At 46.1% G+C, this 24,421-nt stretch overlaps 1 protein-coding gene across 2 annotated transcripts in view; it reads left to right on the forward strand.

Moving 5' to 3' along the window:
• Positions 1 to 5,986: 5,986 nt before the first annotated feature.
• LIMA1 (LIM domain and actin binding 1) overlaps positions 5,987 to 24,421 on the forward strand; it is a 99,763-nt gene continuing 81,328 nt past the window's right edge. The window contains exons 1-2 of one of the 2 annotated variants that reach the window (XM_040340294.1): positions 5,987 to 6,112; positions 24,109 to 24,231. In XM_040340294.1, coding sequence (XP_040196228.1) covers positions 24,119 to 24,231 — 113 coding nt within the window. In that variant the 5' untranslated portion in view covers positions 5,987 to 6,112; positions 24,109 to 24,118. The remainder of the gene's footprint in view (positions 6,113 to 24,108; positions 24,232 to 24,421) is intronic. The other variant, XM_040340295.1, reaches the window with a different exon arrangement.

The following is a 24,421-nucleotide window of genomic DNA, read 5'->3' on the forward strand; positions in this document are numbered from 1 at the left end:
CCAAAGTGAGAAAAATCCCCGTTATGTACAACTCAAATCTTCCTTGACTTTCAGTCCTGGTAATAGTGTTCACCTGGACCCATAGAGAGGGTGATCTCCCCATTGGAGACACAGACAGTGATAAAAACCTGACAGAAGTTCTAATCCTTTAAATTATCAAAAATTTAAAGAAATGGCTCTAGATACATGTTAAGAACTTCATAATACCCCTTAGTGTGTAATAGAATTTAGAATAACACTTTTTTTTTTCGGCTGTGATTTGATTTCCTCTTAGAGGGTGGCTCCATAGTCCCACAGTGTTTGCATTGTAGCCACCATCTCTTGCTTCATTCCCGAGATGGACCATAGATGATGGGTTAGGTTAGGTGTAGTGTGCATGATCGCAACTAAAATGAACTGCTCAAGTCCAAACAAACGCAGGTGGGAGAGAAAAGGAGAGGTTTTGAGAGCTCATGGAGGACGTTACAAGGAAACAGATACACACAGTAATGCCTTGTACACACGATCAGTTTTCCCTGTGCGGAGAGCTTTTGGCCAGGAATCCCTGTGAGGAGAGCTTTTGACCGGGAATCCCTGTGAGGAGAGCTTTTGGCCAGGAATCCCTGTGAGGAGAGCTTTTGGCTGGGAATCCCTGTGAGGAGAGCTTTTGGCTGGGAATCCCTGTGAGGAGAGCTTTTGTGAAAAACTGTAAGGAGAGCTTTTGGCCAGGAATCCAGGCCGTGTGTATGCTCCTCGCAGTTTTTACGATGGGAAAACTGCCCAAAAACCGCCGGACAAAAAAAGAGAAGTTCCCGTCCGAAATCCCGAGGGGAAAGCCGAGAACCTGATCGGTTTAGTCTTTCCCCTACACATGCCCGGTTTTCCAGACAGGAAAACTGTGATGGAGCTTTGGCTGGGAATCCCGGCCGTGGGTGTGCTCCATCGCAGTTTTTTCCCATAGGAAAACTGCCAAAAACCTCCGGGCAAAAGTCAGCCGGTTTTCCCGGCGGGAAAAAAGAGAACTGGCTCTCTTTTTTTGTCCGGTGTTTTTTTGGCGTTTTTTGGGCAGTTTTCCCGTCGGAAAAACTGCGAGGATACACACGGCCGGAATTCCCGACCAAAAGCTCTCCTCACAGTTTTCCCGTTGGAAAACTGATCGTGTGTATGAGGCAAACCAGTTCTCTTTTTTTCCCACCGAGAAAACCGGCGGACTTTTGCCGACCAAAGCTCCATCGCAGTTTCAGATGGGAACTTTTCCCCTCGGAAATCCGTACGTGTGTACGAGGCATAAGAAACAAATTCATGAAAAATAGATTACAGAGCCATTAAGTAGTGAATGTACACTATATTGTCAAAAGTATTGGGACACCTGTCTTTACACGCACATGAACTTTAATGGCATCCCAGTCTTAGTCCGTAGGGTTCAGTATTGAGTTGACCCTCTCATTGCAGCTATAACAGCTTCAGCTCTTCTGGGAAGACTGTCCACAAGGTTTAGGAGTGTGTCTATGGGAATGTTTGACAATTCTTCCAGAATCACATTTGTAAGGTCAGGCACTGATGTTGGACGAGAAGGCCTGGCTCACAGTCTCCGCTCTAATTCATCCCAAAGGTGTTCTATCAGGTTGAGATCAGGACTCTGTGCAGGCCAGTCAAGCCCCCCCCCCAAAATTCGCTCATCCATGTCTTTATGGACCTTGCTTTGTGCTCTGGTGTGCAGTCATTTTGGAACAGGAAGGGGTCATCCCCAAACTGTTCCCACAAGGTTGGGAGCCCAAAATTTCTTGGTATGCTGATATTTTTAGATTTCTCTTCATTGGAACTAAGGGGGCCAAGCCCAACCCCTGAAAAACAGTCCCACACCATAATCTCCCCTCCACCAAATGACTTGGACTAGTGCACAAAGCAAAGGTCTCCCATCCCTTGTGCCTTTTTTTATGTATTCATCTTGGGCTGCTCAGGCAACATCAGCATGTCCCCCTGTTTTCCAACCTTCTAACACACAGGAAAGGGTGGCTCCAGAGGACCCTGCAAATGGAAGGAGTCACCCAGATGTTGAAAGGCAGGTTAGTGCTTGGGGGACCTGCCTAATCAAGGAAAAGGAAAACCTTCCAAAGGTGAAGAAGCAATATGCACTGTAAGACCTTGTTCAGATGTCATGTAGCTTGCGATTTTTAATGCAACGTCCTAGCAACAAGGCAGGATGGAATGATGCCATGTCTGGGAGTTTTCCAGTCAGGCTTCAGGAGGTACGTCAATGGCCTACACCTAAAGCAAGGGCATTATCCAACTTTGGTCAGAGCTGCACAGTTTGTTTTTATCAACAGTACCCCCCCACAGGCAGTTTTCACATAAAGGTGAACTAACCCATTAACAATGTAGGTGGATCCTCCAGGTCCATGCATAGTAAACGCCAGTGATGGATTCACCATGAGGGAATGTTTGGTGAAAGTCACATTCCCCTCTTTATAAATCTTCCCCTATGTTTCATTATTATTGTTGGAATATCTTCCTATAAATCCAATCCCTTCCAGTGATAAAGGATCTGAGTACAGCAGGTGTTCCTCAGAGGTTGGACATACCCCCTGTATGTGTGTCCATCATCCTCAGTCACATGTCTGCCTGTCTGTCTATGGCCACCTGTGTATATAATGTGCAATTCAGTCCAGAGGAAGGAGGAAGAGAAAGAATGTTCATTACCAAACACATGTATCCATCATTCACCAACACAAGTGATACTTTGTTATAGATCATCTATGAAGGATACAAAATATCTCACAATGAGTTTTCTTCTTGTCACCAGTATCAGTCTACAGATTCTTCTCATTTAAAGGGAACCTGTGATGAAGAAATATGAAAGCTGAGCCCGAGGCTGTCATCCTGATCCTGCAATGACTATTCTTATCCCAAGGCTGTCATCCTAATCCTGCAATGACTATCTTATCCCAAGGCTGTCATCCTGATCCTGCAATGACTATCTTATCCCAAGGCTGTCATCCTAATCCTGCAATGACTTTCTTATCCCAAGGCTGTCATCCTGATCCTGCAATGACTATTCTTATCCCAAGGCTGTCATCCTGACCCTGCAATGACTATTCTTATCCCAAGGCTGTCATCCTGATCCTGCAATGGCTATTCTTATCCCAAGGCTGTCATCCTGACCCTGCAATGACTATTCTTATCCCAAGGCTGTCATCCTGATCCTGCAATGACTAGTCTTATCCCAAGGCTGTCATCCTGATCCTGCAATGACTATCTTATCCCAAGGCTGTCATCCTGATCCTGCAATGACTATCTTATCCCAAGGCTGTCATCCTGATCCTGCAATGACTATCTTATCCCAAGGCTGTCATCCTGACCCTGCAATGACTATTCTTATCCCAAGGCTGTCATCCTGATCCTGCAATGACTATTCTTATCCCAAGGCTGTCATCCTGATGTTGAGGCTTCCATTTTCATCTTGTGATTGCCATTCTTATTCTGAGGCTATCATTCTGAACTGTTCATCCTGATCCTTAAGCTGCTATCCTGATCCTGAGGTTACCATCCTGATCTGTAATCCTGATCCTGTCATCTTGATCTTTAGGCCCCCCATCTTGAATTTGTCATCCTGGTCCTTAGGCTGTCATCCTGATCCTTAGGCTACCATTCTGAAACTGTCATCCCGAGGCCCCCATTCTAAATTTGTCATCATGATCCTTAGGCTGTCATCCTAATTCTGTCACGCTAATCCATAGGCTACCATCCTGATCCTGTCATCCTGATCCTTAGGCCCCCATCCTGATCCAGTCACCATAATCCTTAGGCTGTTATCCTGATCCAGTCACCCTGATCCTTAGGCTGTCACCCTGATCCTGTCAATATAATCCTTAGGCTGTCATCCTGATCTAATCACCCTGATCCTTAGGCTGTCACCGTAATCGTTAGGCTGTCATCCTGATCCTGTCACCCTGATCCTTAGGCTGTCACCCTAATCCTTAGGCTGTCACCCTGATCCTTAGGCTGTCACCCCGATCCTTGAGCTATCACCCTGATCCAGTCACCCTGATCCTTAGGCTGTCACCCTGATCCTGTCACCCTAATCCTTAGGCTGTCACCCCGATCCTTGAGCTATCACCCTGATCCGGTCTCCCTAATCCTTAGGCTGTCATCCTGATCCTGTGACCCTGATTCTGTCACCCTAATCCTTAGGCTGTCATCCTGATCTAGTCACCCTAATCCTTATGCCGCATACACACCATCACTTTATGTGATGAAAAAAAACGACACTTTCTGTGAAGTAAAAAATGACGTTTTTGAAACTTCAATTTTCAAAGACGAAGTTGCCTACACACCATCGTTTTTCTCACAATGTTCTAGCAAAGTGAGGTTACGTTCCACCACGTTTTACCATTGAAGTAGCTTCTGGGCATGCGTGGATGAAAAAACGTCTTACAAAACGACGTTTTTTGCTACACACGGTCAATTTCTGTGAAGTAAAAAGTGCACTTTTGAAAAACGACACATAAAATTGAAGCATGCTTCAATTTTTTTTGGTCGTTTTTTACAAGACATAAAACGACGTTTTCCCCCACACACAGTCAATTAAAGTGACGTTTTTAAAAACGTCATTTTTTTTCATCACATAAAGTGATGGTGTGTACGGGGCATTAGGCTTCCATCCTGATCCAGTCACCCTGATCCTTTGGCTGTCATCCTGATCCTGTCACCCTGATCCTGTCATCCTGATCCTGTCACCTTGCTCCTGCAGCTGACATTCTTATTAGGTTGCTATCTCCATTAACCAGTTGCTGATTTGCCGCCGCCGTTTTATCGACTCGCCGCCGCAATCGCTCGTTACAGAGTGAGAACCGGGAGCTGTGTGTGTAAACACACAGCTCCCGGTCCTGTCAGGGGGAGAAATTACTGATCACATGTTTATACAATGTATGAACAGCGATCTGTCATTTCCTCTAGTCAGTCCCACCCCCCTTCAGTTAGAACACACCTAGGGCACATAATTAACCCCTTCCTTGCCCCCTAGTGTTAGCCCCTTCCCTGCCAGTGATATTTTAACAGTAATCAATGCATTTTTATAGTACGGATCGCTATAAAAATGCCAATGGTCCCAAAAATGTGTCAAAAGTGTCCGAAATGTCCGCCATTATGTCGCAGTACCGATAAAAATTGCAGATTGCCGCCATTACTAGTAAAAAAAAAAACATTAAAGTGGAGGTTCCCCCTAAAAAAAAATTCTAACAATACATTGAGAAGACTGATTACACTGCGGGTAGGCTGGGTTTTTTTTTTTTTTTTCGTGCATACCTCGATATCTCCATTTCATCCCTCGGCTTCCGGGTATGATTCTTGTGGGGCTGGGCGGTCCTAGTTGATTGACGTTCCTCCGACCGGCGCATACTTGACGTCACGACTTTCCGAAAGAAGCCGAACGTCGCTGCGCAGGCGCCGTATAGAGCCGACTCTATACGGCGCCTGCGCAATGACGTTCGGCTTCTGTCAGAAAGTCGTGACGCGCAGTATGCGCCAGTCGGAGGAACGTCAATCAACTAGGTCCAGCAAGAATCATACCCGGAAGCCGAGGGATGAAACGGCGATAACGATGTATGTACGAAAAAAAAAAAAAAAAAACAGCCTACCCGCAGTGTAATCAGTCTTCTGAATGTATTGTTAGAATTTTTTTTTGGGGGGAACCTCCACTTTAATAAAAATGCCATAAAACTGAAGTGGTTAAGCAGCTGTCACCCTGTTTTTGTCATCCCTGAACCCACATTCAGCACCCCCCCCCCCCCCAGAGAGAGCTCTCCATCCCCGTCCTCCCAGCACACCACATAGAGGCAGCTCTTGCATTGACCTCTGTGTGTGTCTCGGTAATCCCCCCACATCCCCGGACACGTCTCCTCTCCCTCCCCCTCCTGTGATGACGAGTCCGGGGCTTTAGCACTCTCCTCCTGTAGGTGGCGCTTCTCCGCCCCCCCCCCCCACACCTTTATATAAGGCGCTCCCCGAGACGGGTGACGTGTACAGTGTGGGCGTGGCAGTACAGGTGCTGAGTTGTGCGGCAGGTGCGGTGAGAGCAGAACTCGGAAGTCTACGGAGAGGAATCCACTGATAGAGAGAGGAGAGTGATACTACGGTGAGTGCGGGAGGGGGCCGCGGCCTGTGCGGGGTGCTGGGACTTCTGCAATTCTCTACAGACTAGGATTACATTGCATGGGACGTGGGTTGCAGATTCCTCCCCACACCTGTCCTCTGATCACTCCGATCCATCTGTCAGTATAGGAGGACTGCACACCACTGATCGGCAGAGCTGCCCATACACTGCCAGATTGCTTCTCATAGAGACCCCCCCATATTCTCCATGGGATCTCTACTACTGGATGGATCACAGCATGCCCCCCCCCCCCCCCGATCTTCTTGTATTGATCAGTAATCTTGCAGCAATCCTTGCTTTGGCATGCTGGTGACCCCTTTTTTATTTTTTAAAATATCTTTGATACTTTTCTATATTTCACATTTTATAAAAAAAAAAAAACTGGGGGAAAAAAATAAATCTTAAAGTAGATGTATAAATTTATAAACAACATTATATATATATATATATATATATATATATATATATATATATATATATATATATATATATATAAATTTTAGTGTGTGATTTTATTTTATACATCTCTTTATTTTTATTTTTTTTGTCTATTTATATATGTGTTAATAAAAAAAAAAAAAATATATAGAAGATATTTTAGAATATATAAATAAACCAATCATCTCCTTCTTGGAGCCATTTCTCAGTGCGCTGATATCATTTATTTAAAGGGATGTTTTTGTCTTATTAGCAGTACTGGAATCCTAATAATTCATAGACTAATAATAAAATGATCCAGTATCCCCCCTCCCCTCCCCCATATCGTTTTCCCCTCTCCACTTGGGTATATACAGGAACAAAGTATCCCGGGATCAAAGTACAGCCAGATAAATGTGTTTTATGGTCCTGTCTCCTTCCATGTATCGGTGTGCAGCAATGGTAATCCTCCTCCTCCATCCAGTTCTAGCCAGCTCCGTCTTTTCTTTAGGACAGGTAACCTGATCGCGTACTCCTCTCCTGCACCTGTTATCGCTACAATCTGCAGTGTAATGGGGATCTGTCAGTCTGTTCTGCAGGGTGAGGTGTAATGGCGTCTGTACCACGAGGAAGATGACGGCATTTTTATTGCGTCCGATTCACGATTAGGTTTTCTGTTCTAGTCCCTCTCCTGATCGGCATACTTGGTGGGCAGTAATGCCATCTGTTGATATTGCACGGATGGGGAGGCTGGTTTCCATAAACAGTTGGCGGATACAGACCTAGGTTCTGTTGTGTCTCGGTTTCTGACATCCAATCAAAATGCAGTGGCGTGTATGGCCAAATCCTCAGTGCTGTCTATTTCATTCACGATAATTTTCCGCCATGGTCAATTGCTTGAATTTAAAACTGATCAGGAGGAAAGTTATGGACTTGCAATCTACGTCATAATTGATCATCCTGATCACAATACATATTGATTGGATAATGGTCATAGGTGTGCGCAGCCTTTGGCATTAGGGTGTGCACCCCAAAGCCCAAGCACACTACCGATCACTCACGATCTTCATTCAGAAAGGGAAGGGGCCAACAAATCACATATTTACTGGCCCCTTCACCACTCCTAAAACATCCCAGCAGCAACAGCCGAGAGGAGGGAAGCTGGCAGGGGAAAGATGGGAACCAGCCAGGGCAGTAGGCGGGATCTGTGCTGCACAGGGTGATTAGGGTGTGCCTGGGCACATCTGGCACACCCTGTGTGCACGCCTATGATAATAGTTTTGAAGCTTGTGTATGGCCAGCATATGGAATAATAGAATGGCTCCTGTGCATAAGTGACAGGCGAGGGTCAATTTGCACGTACCTCCTTTAAACAAAAAAGGGGGGTGTAAGCCGAGCCTTGCTGCCTTTTAATGTCTGGGGTAGACTGATGTAAAAAAAAAGAGGGTGCCCCAGCCTTGTGCATTTTCCTGTGGGTACTTTATTATATGAAGGTTAAAAACATACTCACAGTGAAGGTACACAGCATGTCAAGCCACCGTGTCGTGGCACAGTGGATAAGGGGACCCAGAATAGTCCAAAGCCAAGAAAACGCCCCCCTAGTATCCAGAACGGGCTAGCTTGTTTCGAGGGTAAATCCCCTTCATCAGAGCCACCAGCACATCAGCTCTGATGAAGAGGGTTACCCTTGAAATCCGTAAGCTGGTTCTGAATTCTGGACTGTGTCGTCTTGGGGTTGGGACTACTCTGGATTCCACTTTACACTGTGCCATGAGACGGTGGCTTGACATGCTGTGTACCTTCACTGTTTGTGAATGTTTTTAGCCTTCTTATAATAAAGTACCCCAGGGATAATGCACTAGGCTGGTGCCCCTTCTGTTCTATGGCCAGCATATGCAGGGCTGTCTTTAGCACAAGGCAAAAAGGACAGCTGACCTGGGCCCAGTCATTTGTTGATGGGCCCGAAGCAGCTGCCCCTTAGACCCCATTCACATCTAGGCGTTTTTACGCCTGTAGCGCTACGCCTCTGCCGCCAGAGGGCTGGAAATACATGTCCCTCTATGGAGATGGTTCACATCTCCACGCCGAACGCCGGACGCCTGTCGCCTGCGGCGTGAAAAAAGGTCCCGGACCTTTTTTTCAGGCGTCTTCGAGCGTTCGGCTAGGAGATGGCAATCATCTCCATAGAGGGGGTCATCTTGGGACACATCTAGGCGGACAATACCCGCGTTTTGTCGCCGCAAATCGCGGTACAAAACGCCGCTATTTTTACTGCGATTTGCGGCGACAAAACGCCGCGATTTCGTCCGTCTAGATGTGAATGCAGCCTTAAGCCCACACTGCCTGCAAATAGTTAAGTGAATTCGGGAGGGCCCAAGAAAATATTTGCCCAGGGTCCAGCCCTAAGCATATGCATGGTGTAATGGTGGCCACCCACTGTTTCTCTGGAAAGATTGATTGGAAAAGTAAACAACCCATTCGATCGATATGCCAAACATGGGGAAGTGAATGTCAATTGACAAGTGAAGATGGAATCACTTGCTACTTGATTGGGTCTGTTTCCATCATGTAATCTTATCGTTTATTTTCATGGAATATCTGGTCTAAATTGATCAGAAGAGAAATTATGTTGGTTTACGTGTTTGAATTGCACATCATAGTCAAAGCATGTGTGGCCACCATTTGTGTGGAGAATGTGGTACCTAGCCAGATATTTGAAGAGCGTTTTTCCATAAATATCGTGTCTATGGATGGATTGAGGTCTTGTTTTATGCCGTCTAAGCAAATTCTCACATTTGGCATGATTGTACTGAACTGTCCGTCCCCACGTCCCTTGCTGGTCTGTGCTCACTTTTACATTATGACCTCTGCCAGCCAGATCACTGTAAACCTTGCCTCCATGACCAGAGATCCACACTGGACCACAAGTGGCACCATGCCCAGACACCATCTGTACCAAGCAGTCCTGGGCATATTGGGCTTAAAGTATAACTAAAGGTAATTTTTTTTTTTTGTATAGTGGAGGGGGATTGGACCTCCTGCCAATTATAATTTTTTTTTTTTTTTTTTTGTAGCTTGTGCCCCCATTCAAGGGATTCACCCTCTATTTGTCCTGTTTACCATTATTGAAAATGTAAAAGAAAATCATAATTTTGTTGGGTTGTCCCTAGAAAAGTAGAGGAGAAATCTTCCAATGGGGACACTAGTTCTAGTGACCTGGGGGGTCGCCAGGGAATTTCCTTGATTTGCAGTGATTTTCTTTCACTTCCTGTTTGGCTATGGAACAGGAAGTGAGGGTAAATTTCTGCAATGGAACCCAGATGGCAAAAAAAGCTCCATTTATAACCCTTGCTTGCGCTATCCAAAATGACAAAAGTTTTGCCTATAGTTTTACTTTAAAGTGGTTGTAAAGTTTTTGTGTTTTTTCACCTTAATGCATCCTATGCATTAAATGGGAGTTCCAGGCATTTTTAATGTTCATTAAAAGTCGGCAGCTACAACAAGTGTAGCTGCTGGCCTTTAATAAACATGCACTCACCTGCTCCACGGTCCAGCGACGCGCCGGCCGGAGCTCTGCTCCCCCCCCCCCTTTCCGGCCGGCGTCCTCGTTGTTGGTGTTGGCACCCAGCCGTGACAACTTTCGGCTTCATGGCCGGGCACTCGCTGTGCATGCACGAGCGGCGCTGCGCCCTGTGATTGGTCAGGCTGGGACATGTCACGTGACCCAGACGATCGCCTACAGGGAGGGGCCGCCAAAAGGCAATATGAAGTATCGCCTTAGTGGTCCCTGGGCGGAAGGAGGAAGTGAGAAAGGCTGTCGCACTCCTCCTGAAGCCCCCCCAAAAAAAATTACATGCCAAATGTGGCATGTAAGGGGGCAAGGAGTGGATTAAGCGGAATTTCCACTTTTGGGTGGAACTCCGCTTTAAGGTGAAAAAACACAGTGTACTCTCCGGCCTCCCACGTGCCCCTGTTTTACTTTCCTGAGCCCCGAACTTCCATGGGCTCTTTCGGCTGTTCATTGGTTAGATTGATAGCACAGCCATTTGCTCCCGCTGCTGTCAATCAAATTAATGACGTGGTGTGTCGGGGGACTGAGTCACACACTTGGCGGCTATGGCCGCAGAGTGTATCGCACGGGAGCACGCCCACAAGGTAACCCCCTCAGGAGCCGCTGTGGGACCCCCAGAAGAGGACGTTTGGGGCCGCTCTGTGCAAAACGAACTGCACAGTGGGGGTAAGTATAACATGTTTGTTTTTATAACAAAAAACTGAACCCATACAACCCCTTTATCTGCTCCTGGGCACGGTCCAGAGCATTCACACCCATCCGTTGAACCCTTCATGTAGTTCCCACTTTTTTTTCACTTGAATGGTCTTGCCCTACTTGCAACAAACCCACCAAATAAGCTCCAGAACCTTTTTAGAAGTGGTACGTCGCACTTTTTTCAGCGCACGTTTTCTAGCATTTGCGCTGTGATAAAACACGTCTTTGAAATGCGTTTGATGTGCCATTTACAATGCCATTGCAAGCACCATATTCGTTTTGCAGCATGTTTCTGAAATGCGTGATAAGCCATGCATTTCCAGTGTACTTTGTCACATGATTCAGAAAGGCTAAGTGTGACAGCAGGCTAAAAAACTGGACCAAGGTGAGTGAGCCATTCCTGGGTACGGTTAAAATGGTCACAGTAAGAACACCCTAAAGATGGCAAATTTTGGCCAGTTTCTGATGGACGGGCTGAAATTCATTTGATATGTTATAAGGCAGAACAGCCAGACTTCCTGTACTGGGCACAGACCCCATCAGTTCAAAAGGAGGGGCCCAGGCACCTGCTGAACAGGAGGGCTGGCTGTACTACCTTACTGCAGATGCAGATCCTCTTCTGCCTTCCCTATGTAGCACCATCGGCCTCTCTTCTGCTCTCTCCCTCCAGCTGTGCAGTTCTAGGATCTGCAACCCCATCCCTCTGCTCAGGGCCGTTTGAAGGAATTTGGGGGCCCCAAGCAAAATGGACATAGAGGCCCCCCAACCCCCCCTGCACGCGCACACAAAGCCTACAGGAACCGGTGGGTGGCCTCCTACTGGCGGCTCTGGACTGTGAGGGAGGGAGGAGGAGGGGAGAGGGAGGGAGGAGGAGGGGAGAGGGAGGAGGAGGGGAGAGGGAGCCAGGCAGGACACACTCGTGTATTTAGGTTTTGTGAAACTCGCGCACCCCTTCCTTTTTAAGACTCGTCCTGTCATTTTCATGGGATGAGGACAGAGGGACAGGGTGGGAGGGGGAAAAGGTGGGATGAGCACAGGGGGACAGGGTGGGATGAGCACAGCGGGACAGGGTGGGGTGAGCATAGGGGGACAGGGTGGGGTGAGCACAGGGTGGGATGGGGACAGGGTGGGATGGGGACAGGGTGGGATGGGGACAGGGTGGGATGAGCACAGGGTGGGATGAGGACAGGGTGGGAAGAGCACAGGGTGGGATGGGGACAGGGTGGGGTGAGCACAGGGTGGGATGGGGACAGGGTGGGATGAGCACAGGGTGGGATGGGGACAGGGTGGGATGAGCACAGGGTGGGATGAGCACAGGGTGGGATGGGGACAGGGTGGGATGAGCACAGGGTGGGATGGGGACAGGGTGGGATGAGCACAGGGGGACAGGGTGGGGTGAGCATAGGGGGACAGGGTGGGATGGGGACAGGGTGGGATGAGCACAGGGTGGGATGAGCACAGGGTGGGATGGGGACAGGGTGGGATGAGGACAGGGTGGGATAGGGACAGGGTGGGATGGGGACAGGGTGGGATGGGGACAGGGTGGGATGAGCACAGGGTGGGATGGGGACAGGGTGGGATGAGCACAGGGTGGGATGGGGACAGGGTGGGATGGGGACAGGGTGGGATGGGGACAGGGTGGGATGGGGACAGGGTGGGATGGGGACAGGGTGGGATGAGGACAGGGTGGGATGGGGACAGGGTGGGATGAGCACAGGGTGGGATGAGCACATGGGGACAGGGTGGGATGAGCACAGGGTGGGATGGGGACAGGGTGGGATGAGCACAGGGTGGGATGGGGACAGGGTGGGATGAGGACAGGGTGAGATGGGCACAGGGTGGGATGGGCACAGGGGAACAGAGCATCTTAATTTGGGGGGGGGGGGGGTAGAGGGTGGTATGGTGATATGTGCTGGGGAGTGATTTGAGAGGGAAGATGATATGTGCTAGTGGGGGGGGGAATCGGACCCCCCCCACACACACACACTAGCACATATCATCTTTCCTCTCAAATCAGTCCCCAGCACATATCACCATACCACCCTCTCCTCTCCCATCACTTCAATAGTTCACCTCGAATCTGCTTAAGGGGGGCCCCTTACCTCCTGCTTACTGTGCAGCACCTCGGCTCCTCCTCCTGGCTGTGTACACATTGAGCCATGAGGGGGGGAGGAGCCGAAGTGTGACTGTGTAATGTATTGCAGTCAGTGGAGAGAGAGGGACGGCTGCACTGTCCCCGGTGACCGCGCCACTTTGCGGGGGGCGGAGAAACGGCCCCCCCCCCGCGAACCCCCTCCTCCCGCACGGAGAGCCGCACAGATGAATCCTGGAGTTCAGTGCAACTGCACGCTTCGGCACTGAACTCCAGGATTCAGCTGTGCGGCTCTCCGTGCGGGAGGAGGGGGGCTCGCGGGGAGCCTGTGAACATAGCAGCAGGCAGACAGGCGAGCCAGCTTGGGGGCCCCCCTGTAGCTCGGGGCCCCAAGCAATTGCTTGCCTTGCCTGCCCTGTTGCGACGGGCCTGCCTCTGCTGTCTGGGCCCCCCTGTGCTCCCCTTATTACTGGCTTACCTGTAGCTACAAGTGGTGTAACAGGGTTTACAACCACTTTAAAGTGGTTAAGGCTGAAGGTTGTTTGCCTTCATGCATTCAATGTGCAAGGCCAATCTTCATCAGCGATGTGCATGAGCCGAGGCTCTCCCAGGTCTCTTGCTCCTCATTGGCTGAGATGCAGGAGCCATTGGCTCCCACTGCTGTCAGACAGGAGTGGCAGATGGAACACCGGCTCAGCCCTATCGAGAAACGCCTCCAATGGGCATGCGCATGCCCAAACGTTACTCCAGCTGATGTTTATCTGGTCTGACGTCAACACGTTGCATGCACAGATCATCGTAGGCAATATTTGACAATTTGCTAAACTCAGAGGGGAAAATTAAATTATCAGATTCTGCCTCGCTATTGCGGGGCGGGTTCTGGGTGTGTTTTTTCAACCTGCCCTTGCACACAGCCAACCCACCGTGCAACCGACAGAAAACACAGCGTTTAATACAGGCAAAACCCGCCCGCAACAGAATCTGACAAGTACATTCTCCCTCCACTGTCTGCATAGCATCAGCAGGGCTACATGAAATTTTGCTCTCCACCTGCTCTGAGACATACCATAAATATCAGCTAGACTTAAAATCAGTTTACTGTATCAGATCAGGCAGTGATTGCGATTGGTTGCCAGAGGTTACAGCATATCATTACCACTTACTGACTGGTTGCTAGAGGTTACAGCACACATTACGGCTCACTGATTAGTTGCTAGAGGTTACAGCACATGATTTCTTGAGTGGTTGCTAGTTTACTGTACAGTAATCCTGCTCACTGGTTGCTAGAGGTTACAGCACATCTCTTCACTGCAGAAGGGCATGATATACATATAAATGCTGCCAGCCTAGGCTATTTACATATGAATGACTGTTATTTACATGTAAACACAGGGTCTGCAGGTGTCATATTTACACAATAGGGTAGAGCTGGGCAGCATTAGTAACAGCACTTCACGCTGAGATATCGGGACACAGCACAGCATTTCTCGATAGAACATGACTCCATTTTATGGATACCGAGCCAGCTCAGGCGTTAAGCGGCTTGCTATGGGGGCACTTGACAAGGGAGAAGGGCCCAGAGCGCCAGCAGCCAACCCGAGAAAAGGTTAGGGGCTGCTTTTTGCAAAATCGTTGCACAGAACAGGCAAGTATAACACGTTTGTAAAATATATATTTTTTAACGCTCTAAAAAGTGTGGAATTTTTATTTATTTTTTGGTCGTAATCACACTTGCCTAGGTAGATGCGGCATCGTTCCCACTCGCTGGCTCCAACACTGAGAACCGAGAGACTGAACACCGCTGATCGCTCGTTTCTCAGTTTCCTGCTCACAGGAAGTCAGAACGAACAGCACTTCTGTGATCCACAGAAGTACAGCCAAATGAGCTTTGGTTGTACCTCCAAGACCCCTTTCACTCTGAGGGCATATTGCAGGCGCTATAACGTTAAAAATGGCGTCTGCAATCCACCCTCAAACAGCTGCTCCCTCAAACACTGGAGCGTTGCGCTAGCAGGACAGTAAAAAAGTGCTGCTAGCCACATCTTTGGAGCGGTGTGTTTACTGCTCCTCCATTGCTGCTGCCCATTGAAGTCAATGGGACAGCGCAGCTATACTGCCCGCAATGCGCTGCTTCAGCAGCACATTGTTGGCTGGTTTAACCCTTTCTCGGCCTCTAGCGCCCATAGCGTTGGCGGTAAAAATAGCTGCGTTTTGCTGCCGACGCTATGGGCTAAGGGGTCTAACATGGAGGGCTGTTTAGAGGCACAAAAGTCCAAGCTTTATTAAAGCGGAGGACCGGCTTTAAAAAAAATTAAGTCCGCAGCTACAAACACTTTAGCTGCTGACTTTTTTAATAAGCACACTTACCAGTCCAGGTTGCCTGTGATGTCGGCAGCCTGAGGCAGATCTGTCCCTTGGACTGGGTCCTGGCGCCGCCATCCTCACTAAGCTTCACTGCCCATTTCCTACTGCGCATGCGCGAGTCGGGTGGCTATTTGTGAATAGGAACACCGTCCTGTGTGTCCCAGGAGGCTTTGCGAGGAGGAGAACAGAACCTCACTGAGGAAGAGGCAGATTAGGACAATCTGCCTAGAAACGGCGATATCTGGTAAGTATAAATTATTATTTATTTTTTTCTTTGAGCGTTTTTAGCCTTTTTTTTTTTTTGGGCTGTACCTCCACTTTAAAAGCGGCATTTTTGACACCCAGCGTACATAAGGCCTAAGTCTAATCTGCATACTTGGTCCAGGTCAATGACTTGATGTCCTCTGTATCGTCAGGCAGGGATAGGATGTCATATTTTTAGGAGGGGAGGCCACAAAGGGGACACTTGTGTGAGGCAGCAAATATTGCCAGTGAGGGACCCCAGAAAAAAGACAGTGACTGCTCTGTGCAATCGCAACAGTCAAGTATAAAAATTCCTTTTGTTTTTTAGCTCCTAGAAGCTGTTTTTTTTTTTTTTTTTTCTGCTCATAGAGGCTAAATAGTGTTATCCTATGTGCCCCTCCCCCCCACTTTAGGTTTATAGCATTTTTTTGAGTTTCAGCATCTAGGAGCAGAACAAATAGTGTTTTTCCAGAAGAAATGCTACTAATGGTGTTTTTGGGTATTTTTATTTTTTTTAATGCAAAAATGCTAATCGAACGCTCCTAAAAAGCTTCTAAAATGCCGTTGCCAGCCATTTTTATCCAGCATTGCACTAGTGTGCATGGAGCCTTAAAAAAAAAAAAAAAAAAGTTGGCTAGTAATTTTTTTTATATTGGATACAAAAAATCCTTTACTGACAATTTTAATCTGAACTGTTAAGTAAATACTTTCAATCAAAATCTATTGTTTAAAAAAAAAAAAAAAATCCTTTACTGTTACTTTGTCTGCGGCTGACCTAGGTTGTGGTATGCGAATATTCTGTACATATAAATGTTACATTGTATATTTGTAGTGTGTGTGATCACTTTATCGTTCTTGTTTTTTCTTCCTTTTACGGATCCGTATCTATTGGGTAAGCTGATACTTGCTTACTTTATTTGTTTAGATTCTGTTGGGTTTTGTTCCCTTTTTCTAATTCCCTCTACAGAGTGGCCTTTCTCTAGCTGAACATGCCTTCCTGGCTGCTGAATCGCCCTTTGTAATGCGTCCTTTACACTCTGGTTCTCCATTCTCGCAGCCGGCCTGAAAAGGAGGAATAAACAAATCAAATGGTTATTTGTTTTGGAGACTTAATCTTACAGAATTTGTTGGTTTGCTACCATTTATTACTTTTCAAGGCCTCATGCACACTGGTTGTTATAAAAATGCAAGTAGCATTAGCTGTATGTTTTTGTAGTGTTTTTGCTGTAGTGTATTTCAGCTTTTTATATATATATATATATATATATATATATATATATATATATATATATATATATATATATATATATATATATATATATATATTCAAAACTATACACCTACAAAAGCTTATGACTCAAACGCTAATAAACACCAAATGGCTGTGTTTTTTCAGGCTGAAATCTCTTGAAGGCCACTTGTGCGACTTGTCCTGTGACTTGGGACTGCAAAGTCGCATGACGAGTCGTACTCCATGATTTCCAATGAGTACCGTTTATATCTGTGGGACGTTAACCACTTGCCGACCACCAGCCGTCGTTGTACATTGACAGGTTGGCTCTCCTGTGTGAATCATGCAGTTGGGGGCGAGCGCGTGCCCACAGGTCGGGCGGATTTTATGTCCGGCGGCGGCCCGCGATCGCATAGTACAGAGGCAGAATGGAGATCTGTCTTTGTACACAGGGCGGACCCCCATTCTGACAGGGGACGTGTCTGAGATCTACAGTTTCCAGTGATCTGTCATGTCCCATTCCCCCTACAGTTAGAACACGCTGAGGGAACAGTTAACCCCTTCCCTGCCAGTGTAATTTTTACATTGATCAGTGCATTTTTATAGCACTGATCTAGCAGTGTCACTGGTCCCCAAAAAGCATCATTTGAGGTCAGATTTGTCCACTGCAATGTCAGTCCAGCTAAGAATTGCAGATCGCCGCCATTACTTATTTTTTTGTTTGTTTTGGGGGGTGGGGAGGGGACATTCTCTGTAGAGAAAGAGGGAAGAAAAGGAGATTCCATCGAATAAATACTTTAAGGCTCCATGCACACTGAAGCTAATAAACTGCAGTTTATTGGCGTTTTGGCTTTTTTTTTTTTTTTTAAAGCCCATAAACTGAACTCCATGTTAGCCTATGTGCCCATGCACACCTGGGCGTTTTTTAGTGTTAATGAGCTTTGTTGGTTGTTGGCTTTTTTTTCTGAACGCCCGAAATTTGCATTCAAAGTGCCGTTTTTCGGCGGCAGCGTTTTTTTGCTTTTTTTTATCCATTAAAAAAAAAGTCAAAGAAAAAAGCTACACTCAAAAACTCTGATTAAAGCTATTGCAAAAACGTTGAAAGGCTCCCTGCAAAGCTACTGGCGTTTTTTATAGCTTTTATCAGCTTCAGTGTGCATGGAGCCTAAGGCCTTAGGAACATGGTAATGATGAAAGGGGAAAATATATGTAAATAAAAATGAATATATAGGTATACATATTGTGGATCGCTATGTTGACCTAAATGTACTAAGGATGGGGGGAAATGTGAATGTATATATATTTGATGGATTGTAGTAGTGATAATGTGCTTGCTATCTCCTTTTCTGATAAAAATAAGATTAAAAAAATAAATAAAAAAAAAATTCAGATCGCTGCCATTACTAGTAAAAATAATGGAAAAGTCCCTAAATCTATCCCATAGTTTGTAGAGGCGATAACTTTTGTGCAAATCAATATACACCGATTGCGATAAAAAAAAAATATTTATATATTTGTTATATTTATTTGCGCAATTTTTTCTAAATTGTCGCTCCTTTTTTTTTTTTTTTTTTTGTTTATAGCGAAAAATAAAAACCGCAAAGGTGATCAAATACAACCAAAAAGCTCTATTTCTGGGGAAAAATACATACATTTTGTTTGAGTACAATGTCGCAGTTGTCGGGTAAAGCGACGCAGTGCCCTATCAAAAAATGTCCCGGTCATTAAGGGGGCAAATTTTTCTGGTCCTCATTTGGTTAAAATAGTCCCTGCACTACTTTGGTGTGACTTTGATGCAACTTGAGGTCCATAGACCTCAAGGTTACACAGGCTTTGCTTCAAGTCGCATCACTTTCAGGTTGCACAAGTGTGAAAGGGGCCTAAAAGCCGACCTGTTTTTGGCTTAAAAAACAAAACCGCAGCTGTAAAAAAAAATTGGTGGGAGAGGCCCAAATATCGTCATTATTTGCCTAAGGTTATTTTTCAGCTCCTCGGCCTATTCTGGTGTGCTCTCCCCTGGGGCAGTACATCATGGAGTTAATGTGTACATGTGTAGAGATGACAAATGCTGTTGGAATGAGGGCAGCAATCCTGAGAAGAGCATTTTGTGGTCACTGGGGTGTGACAGGTTTGTCTGGCTTGCACTTTGTTCTGCTTTTGTTTTCTGCTAGTTGGCCCCTATGTAGGTTTTCCCCATTAATTGATCGGGACCCTTTACCTAATTAGTGTATAACCATTTTCCTGTCATGTCGCACATCTCTGTACAATAGTGCTGTATAATAGCGCTGTGTTAAGTGGATGAAGCCTTTTACTTCTCCTGCCCTGATTTCTTGTAATTGCCGGAGGATGTCACTTTGCTCTATGGGAGTTTCTTCGGGTGTGTCTAGGCTTGGCATTGATTGATTTGTTAATCAGATCATGACCAATATCTCAGCATGTGAAAACAAGTGATACAAGTTTTGTAGGGTGTTTCTGTCAATATTTGAGAGCGGCTGCAGTGATAAAAACAAGCTGCAAGGTCTGGAGCTTTCCTGTGAACGGGTATCGTGGAGAAGGCATAGGAAAGGTCCTTCTCCTTATGCCACCTCTTAATGGCTTGGATTTTGAGTGATGGGGTGGCCCTGTTGGCAAACTTGCCATAAAATGAAGGAGCCAGGTGGAAAATTGCTGCATCCTGTCAGATGCAGTTGTTTTGGATATTCAGCCTGCATGTTGGCAGCGATGGTTGGCAGTAAAGATGGTCCAATCACTGTATTGGAGGTTGTAAACCTCTGCCCAAAAAAACCCCCTGCAAGACAAAAGCACAATGAGCTAGTATGCATCATGAAATGCTTGCCTCAGAACGATGGCCTGAAATGGCGTCTGCAGAGTACATGGATTAACTATTAATCGGCACTCCGAGTACACGGCCTACCTATTCCACCGGAGTTGCTTCCGGGTTTGCTGCTCAGACGCTGTGATTGGCCAGAGCCGCACTGACGTCACTCATGTGCATGTATGAGCCGCTGGTCACGGCGCGGGTCCTGAAGAAACTGCACCATCAGGCCATCTCTTCAGTGCACATGTACCGATTACATGGGCAGCAGCGCATATACCGAATATCTCAAACGGTTCAAGTTTAGGAGAGCTTCACAGTACCTACAGCTACAGGGCCTTATTATAGGCCTCATTATAGGCTTGCCTGTAGGTACAAGTGGTGCAACAGTGTCTACAACCATTTTAATCTGTGTATGGCTAGCTTTATTTAGTAGTCACTTGTCTGTATATTTTGTTTTCGCAATCTTCATGTCTTGTAATAATCAACTTGTTTGACAATGTTCTACAATAATGCCTCTGGTTACAAGAATGTAAAATGTGTCAAAACTGCATCATGAGGCTGTTGGGCCAAGGTCGGCCTTTACCTTCAGGGCATTGATGATTCAATGGCTTATTTTCAAACCTGTCTTGGGCGGATCTCTAAATGCAATATATTGCATCTTACCAGTACCTTGGACATGGCTTGTTTTTGTTTTTTTGTATTCATATTTTTTTTTTTTCTTTTTAACTTTTGCAAGTTCAGAAAATGCCTGTTGTCCTTGACACGGAACTTCAGTCTTTAAAAAAAAAAAAAAAGTCATCCCACCTGGCACCTCTGTGCAGTTGGTTTTGCAGAGTGGCCCCAATCCATTTTTTTTTCTGGGGGCCCTGAGTGGCACCCCTGGCTCCTCTTGAGAGCCCCGTTGGAGAAGCACTCTCCCTCTGGGCACCAGTGTCCTGCTGCTGTGTTAATCGTCAGACAGCAGGACTCGGCTCCCGCGTCATTGGATTTGACAGCGTGAGCCAAAGGCTACGCTACTATCGATTCATCCAATCGGGACCCGAGCCCCCGGCTGAAGCAGGTGTGCTCGTCCTTGGCGCAGGAACGATCTGGCTCGAGTAAGTAAAAGGTTGCAGGGGGGGTGATGAACTACAAGTGCATTTTCATCTCAATGCATAGACTGTGGCAGTCCCTAAATGGAGAGAAACTGAGCATGTGCAGAGCAGGGTGATATAAATAGCTTTGTTTGCAAAAGGGGCCAGCCTGAAGTGATCTCGTAGGACTTAATTTTTTCTGACTAAAGTTCCACCTTAACTTCATGTGCACTTAACTAAAATCGCAAAAACTACGTTTTCAGTTTTGCCACTTATCTTCTATGCAGTACAAAACACAACCTTGTTTAATGGAGGAGGGTGTTTGTAGTCCAAATACTTGTGTTGCGCTTTTTACCTGATTAATTTTGGAGGTATTTTTTGCTTTATATATATTTTTTTTAATTTAATTTATATTTATTTATTTTTATTTATTTTCCTTTAAAATACTTAAAATCCAAGGCCATTACCATGCTATTTCCAAAACTCAAAGAAAAACGGAACTAAATGTTTAAAAAAGATGGTGGACTTTTAAGGCATACAAGTTAAAAAGTCAGTTTATTAAGGAATATTAAAATATCATTGATATATAAAAGCAAACCCCAAACAGGTAAATTCCATACTCATATTGGTTCATACTGGTGATGCACACAGTACATGACTGGAAAATGGGTGCCCAATTGTTGCTCCAGATCGTCAATGTGTTTTGCTATGGCTTACTCAGGACAAGTTGGGTTGTAAATTGCAAGGTCTGCAAATATTGGTGTTGGGGGAGGGGGGGCAAGGAAGGAGGTGACAGGGTTAAGTGGCCCATGCACCCAGGGGTGACTAAAGTTGCACCAATCTAAACTCAAGCAGGCCCCACATGGGGGAGAGATTTAGATAACCCCTTGGGGGTGCGGGGTGGATGCTAGTGGTAGTAGTACTAATAAGTTTGGTGTATATCCAACAGCCCCACTTCTAGTATAACACTAGGGAGAAAGTTCCACATCCCTATTTCCCTGACGGTGAAAACCCCCTACCCAGTTTAAGGTTAAACCGCTTCTCCAGTCTCATTGTGTGCCCCCGTGTCCATTTACACTCCCTGTGACTAAATAGTTTTTCCTATGCTGGGATCCCCATTGAGACATTTGTAGATCGCCATCATATCTCCTCAAGTGTCTTTTCTCCAGCAAGAATACATTTAGTGTTTACAGTCGTTCCTCGTAATTGAGCTCCTCCAGTCCCCCTTATTAGTTTCGTTCCCCTTCTTTGGAGACTCTCCACTCCGCAGTGCTAATCACAGGCGGTGCGACATTTTCTGATCTGTACAGCCGCGGTTCGCTAAATGTCTCGCTGCCTGTCGGAGAAGACAGGATCAAACAGCCCTTTTACAGTGCAGAGGATTAACCCCTTGGGTTCCAGTTTGTATAATCATGATTTGCTGCATATACTGACTGATTTTTACTGTTGTGGGTCTAGTAACTGTTTAGTCTCCCCTAAAAGTTTAATTCTGGAGAGAACAGGTTGTAAAGCTGGCCATAGACTGTTCAAATCTTGGCTGGTTCAGTAGAAACTGGTTGAGTTTTGAACCACGTAAGGGCAGGCTGAATGTACCCAAGTTGATCAATCGATCTTGGGTACAACCAGGTTGTCAGATTTTACATGCAATTCAGCGGCTATTATAGCAATCCAATCCCAGACTTATGGAGGGGAGTGGTTGCAGGAAGGAAAATCGCTCAAGCTGTGGATGGCATTAACTGCTTGCCGCACGCAGATATACGTCTGCAGCATGGCACGGGCAGGCAGGACGTGTATATATACGTCCCCTTTAGGAAGCGGTTGTTGCGGGCGCCCGCCGCGATCTCCGTGAGCGCGCCTGCGGGTCCCACGGACTCTATCGCTGCGGGCATACCCACGGTCGCCTCACGGAGACATAGAATGGGGAGATGTTGGTGTAAACGCAATATCTCCCCGTTCTGTCTAGCCGACACTGTCACTGATCGTGTTGCCGGTCATCGAGAACACGATCAGTGACGTGTAACATCAAGCTACGCCCCCCTACAGTAAGAATCCCGCCTTAGGGAACACTTAACTACAGCGCCACCTAGTGATTAACCCCTTCACTGCCAGTGTAATTTTCACAGTAACCAGTGCATTTTTATAGCACTAATCGCTGTAAAAATGACACTGGTCACCAAAAATGTCAAGTGTCCGCCATAATGTTGCAGCCACGATAAAAATCACAGATCGCTGCCATTGCTAGTAAAAAAAAAAATATATATATATTAAAAATGCTATAAAACTATCCCCTATGTTGTAGACGCTATAACTTTTGCGCAAACCCATAAATGCTTAATTTTTTTTAATGTAGAAGAATACATATCGGCCTAAACTGAGGAAAAAAATGTATCTTTTTGGGGGATATTTATTATCGTAAAAAATATTGAATTTTTTCAAAACTATCGCTCTATTTTTATTTATAGCTCAAAAAATAAAAACCGCAGAGGTGATCAAATACCAAAAGAAAGCTCCATTTGTGGGGGGAAAAAAGGACGTAAATTTTGTTTGGGAGCCACGTCTCACGACCGCACAATTGTTAGTTAAAGCGACGCAGTGCCGAATCACAAAGTGCCCTGGTCATTTTGAAAAAAAAATGGTCCGGCTCTTAAAGCGGGAGTTCACCCGAATTTTTTTTTTTTTTTTTTTTAACATTAGATTTATGCTCATTTTGTCAAGGGGAATCGGGTATTTTTTAAAAAAAAACAAAGCAGTACTTACCGTTTTAGAGAGCGATCTTCTCCGCCGCTTCCGGGTATGGTCTTCGGGACTGGGCATTCCTCTTTGATTGCCAGGCTTCCGACGGTCGCATACATCGCGTCACAAGTAGCCGAAAGAAGCCGAACGTCGGTGCAGCTCTATACGGCGCCAGCGCACCGATGTTCGGCTACTTCTGGAAAATCGTGACGTGATAGATGCGACCGTCGGAAGACTGTCAATCAAATAGGAACGCCCAGTCCCGCAGCCCATACCTGGAAGCGGCGGAGAAGATCGCTCTCTAAAACGGTAAGTACTGCTTCGATTTTAAAAAAACTACCCGATTACCCTTCACAAAATGAGCATCAATCTAAGGTTAAAAATTAACATTTCCGGGTGAACCTCCACTTTAAGTGGTTAAGCAGGACTATTGTCCTGGCTTCACCTCCCCCTTTTTAGATAAATAGTCTCCACCATTGTTAGATTTTAGTTTGCCGTGACATGCAGGTGTGAGGATATCAGTGCTGGGCAGACCTGACTTGGATTGGAATCTGAAGTGGAATAGTAAGTGATTGTTGGCCTCACCCTGCTAATGCTGGCAGTGTATTATGCAAGACTGTGCTGGGCCTGTTTTTCTTTCTGCAAATAACTTGCCGGAACAGCAGTCAGCAGAGGGTTTTGCCTTTGTATCGTGTTGGCTCGTGCTGCCCGAGATTAATATTTACCATTTTCCTCCGCAGGTTGCAGAAGATGGACTCAAGGTTTAAAAGGGGTCAGTGGACCTCCCAGTCTCTCAGAGTGACAGCGAAGGAGCTATCCCTTGTGAAGCCAAAGAATTCTGCCATCATGGAACGCTTTTCCAGGTAAGGCTCTTCTGTATGGAATATCTGATGCTTAATGGTGATCACAATAGAGCTGCAGCATTATTGTGTTTTTTTTTTTTTTTTTGTAGCATTTTTTCATGCGTTTTTAGTAGCAGGAGGAAACTGGCTGTTGAACACAATCCTGCTAAGTGTGTGTGTCTTTTTTTTTTTTTTTTTTTTGCATTATTTG

Source organism: Rana temporaria, chromosome 2 (assembly GCF_905171775.1).
Source record: "Rana temporaria chromosome 2, aRanTem1.1, whole genome shotgun sequence".
Lineage (NCBI taxonomy): Eukaryota > Metazoa > Chordata > Amphibia > Anura > Ranidae > Rana > Rana temporaria.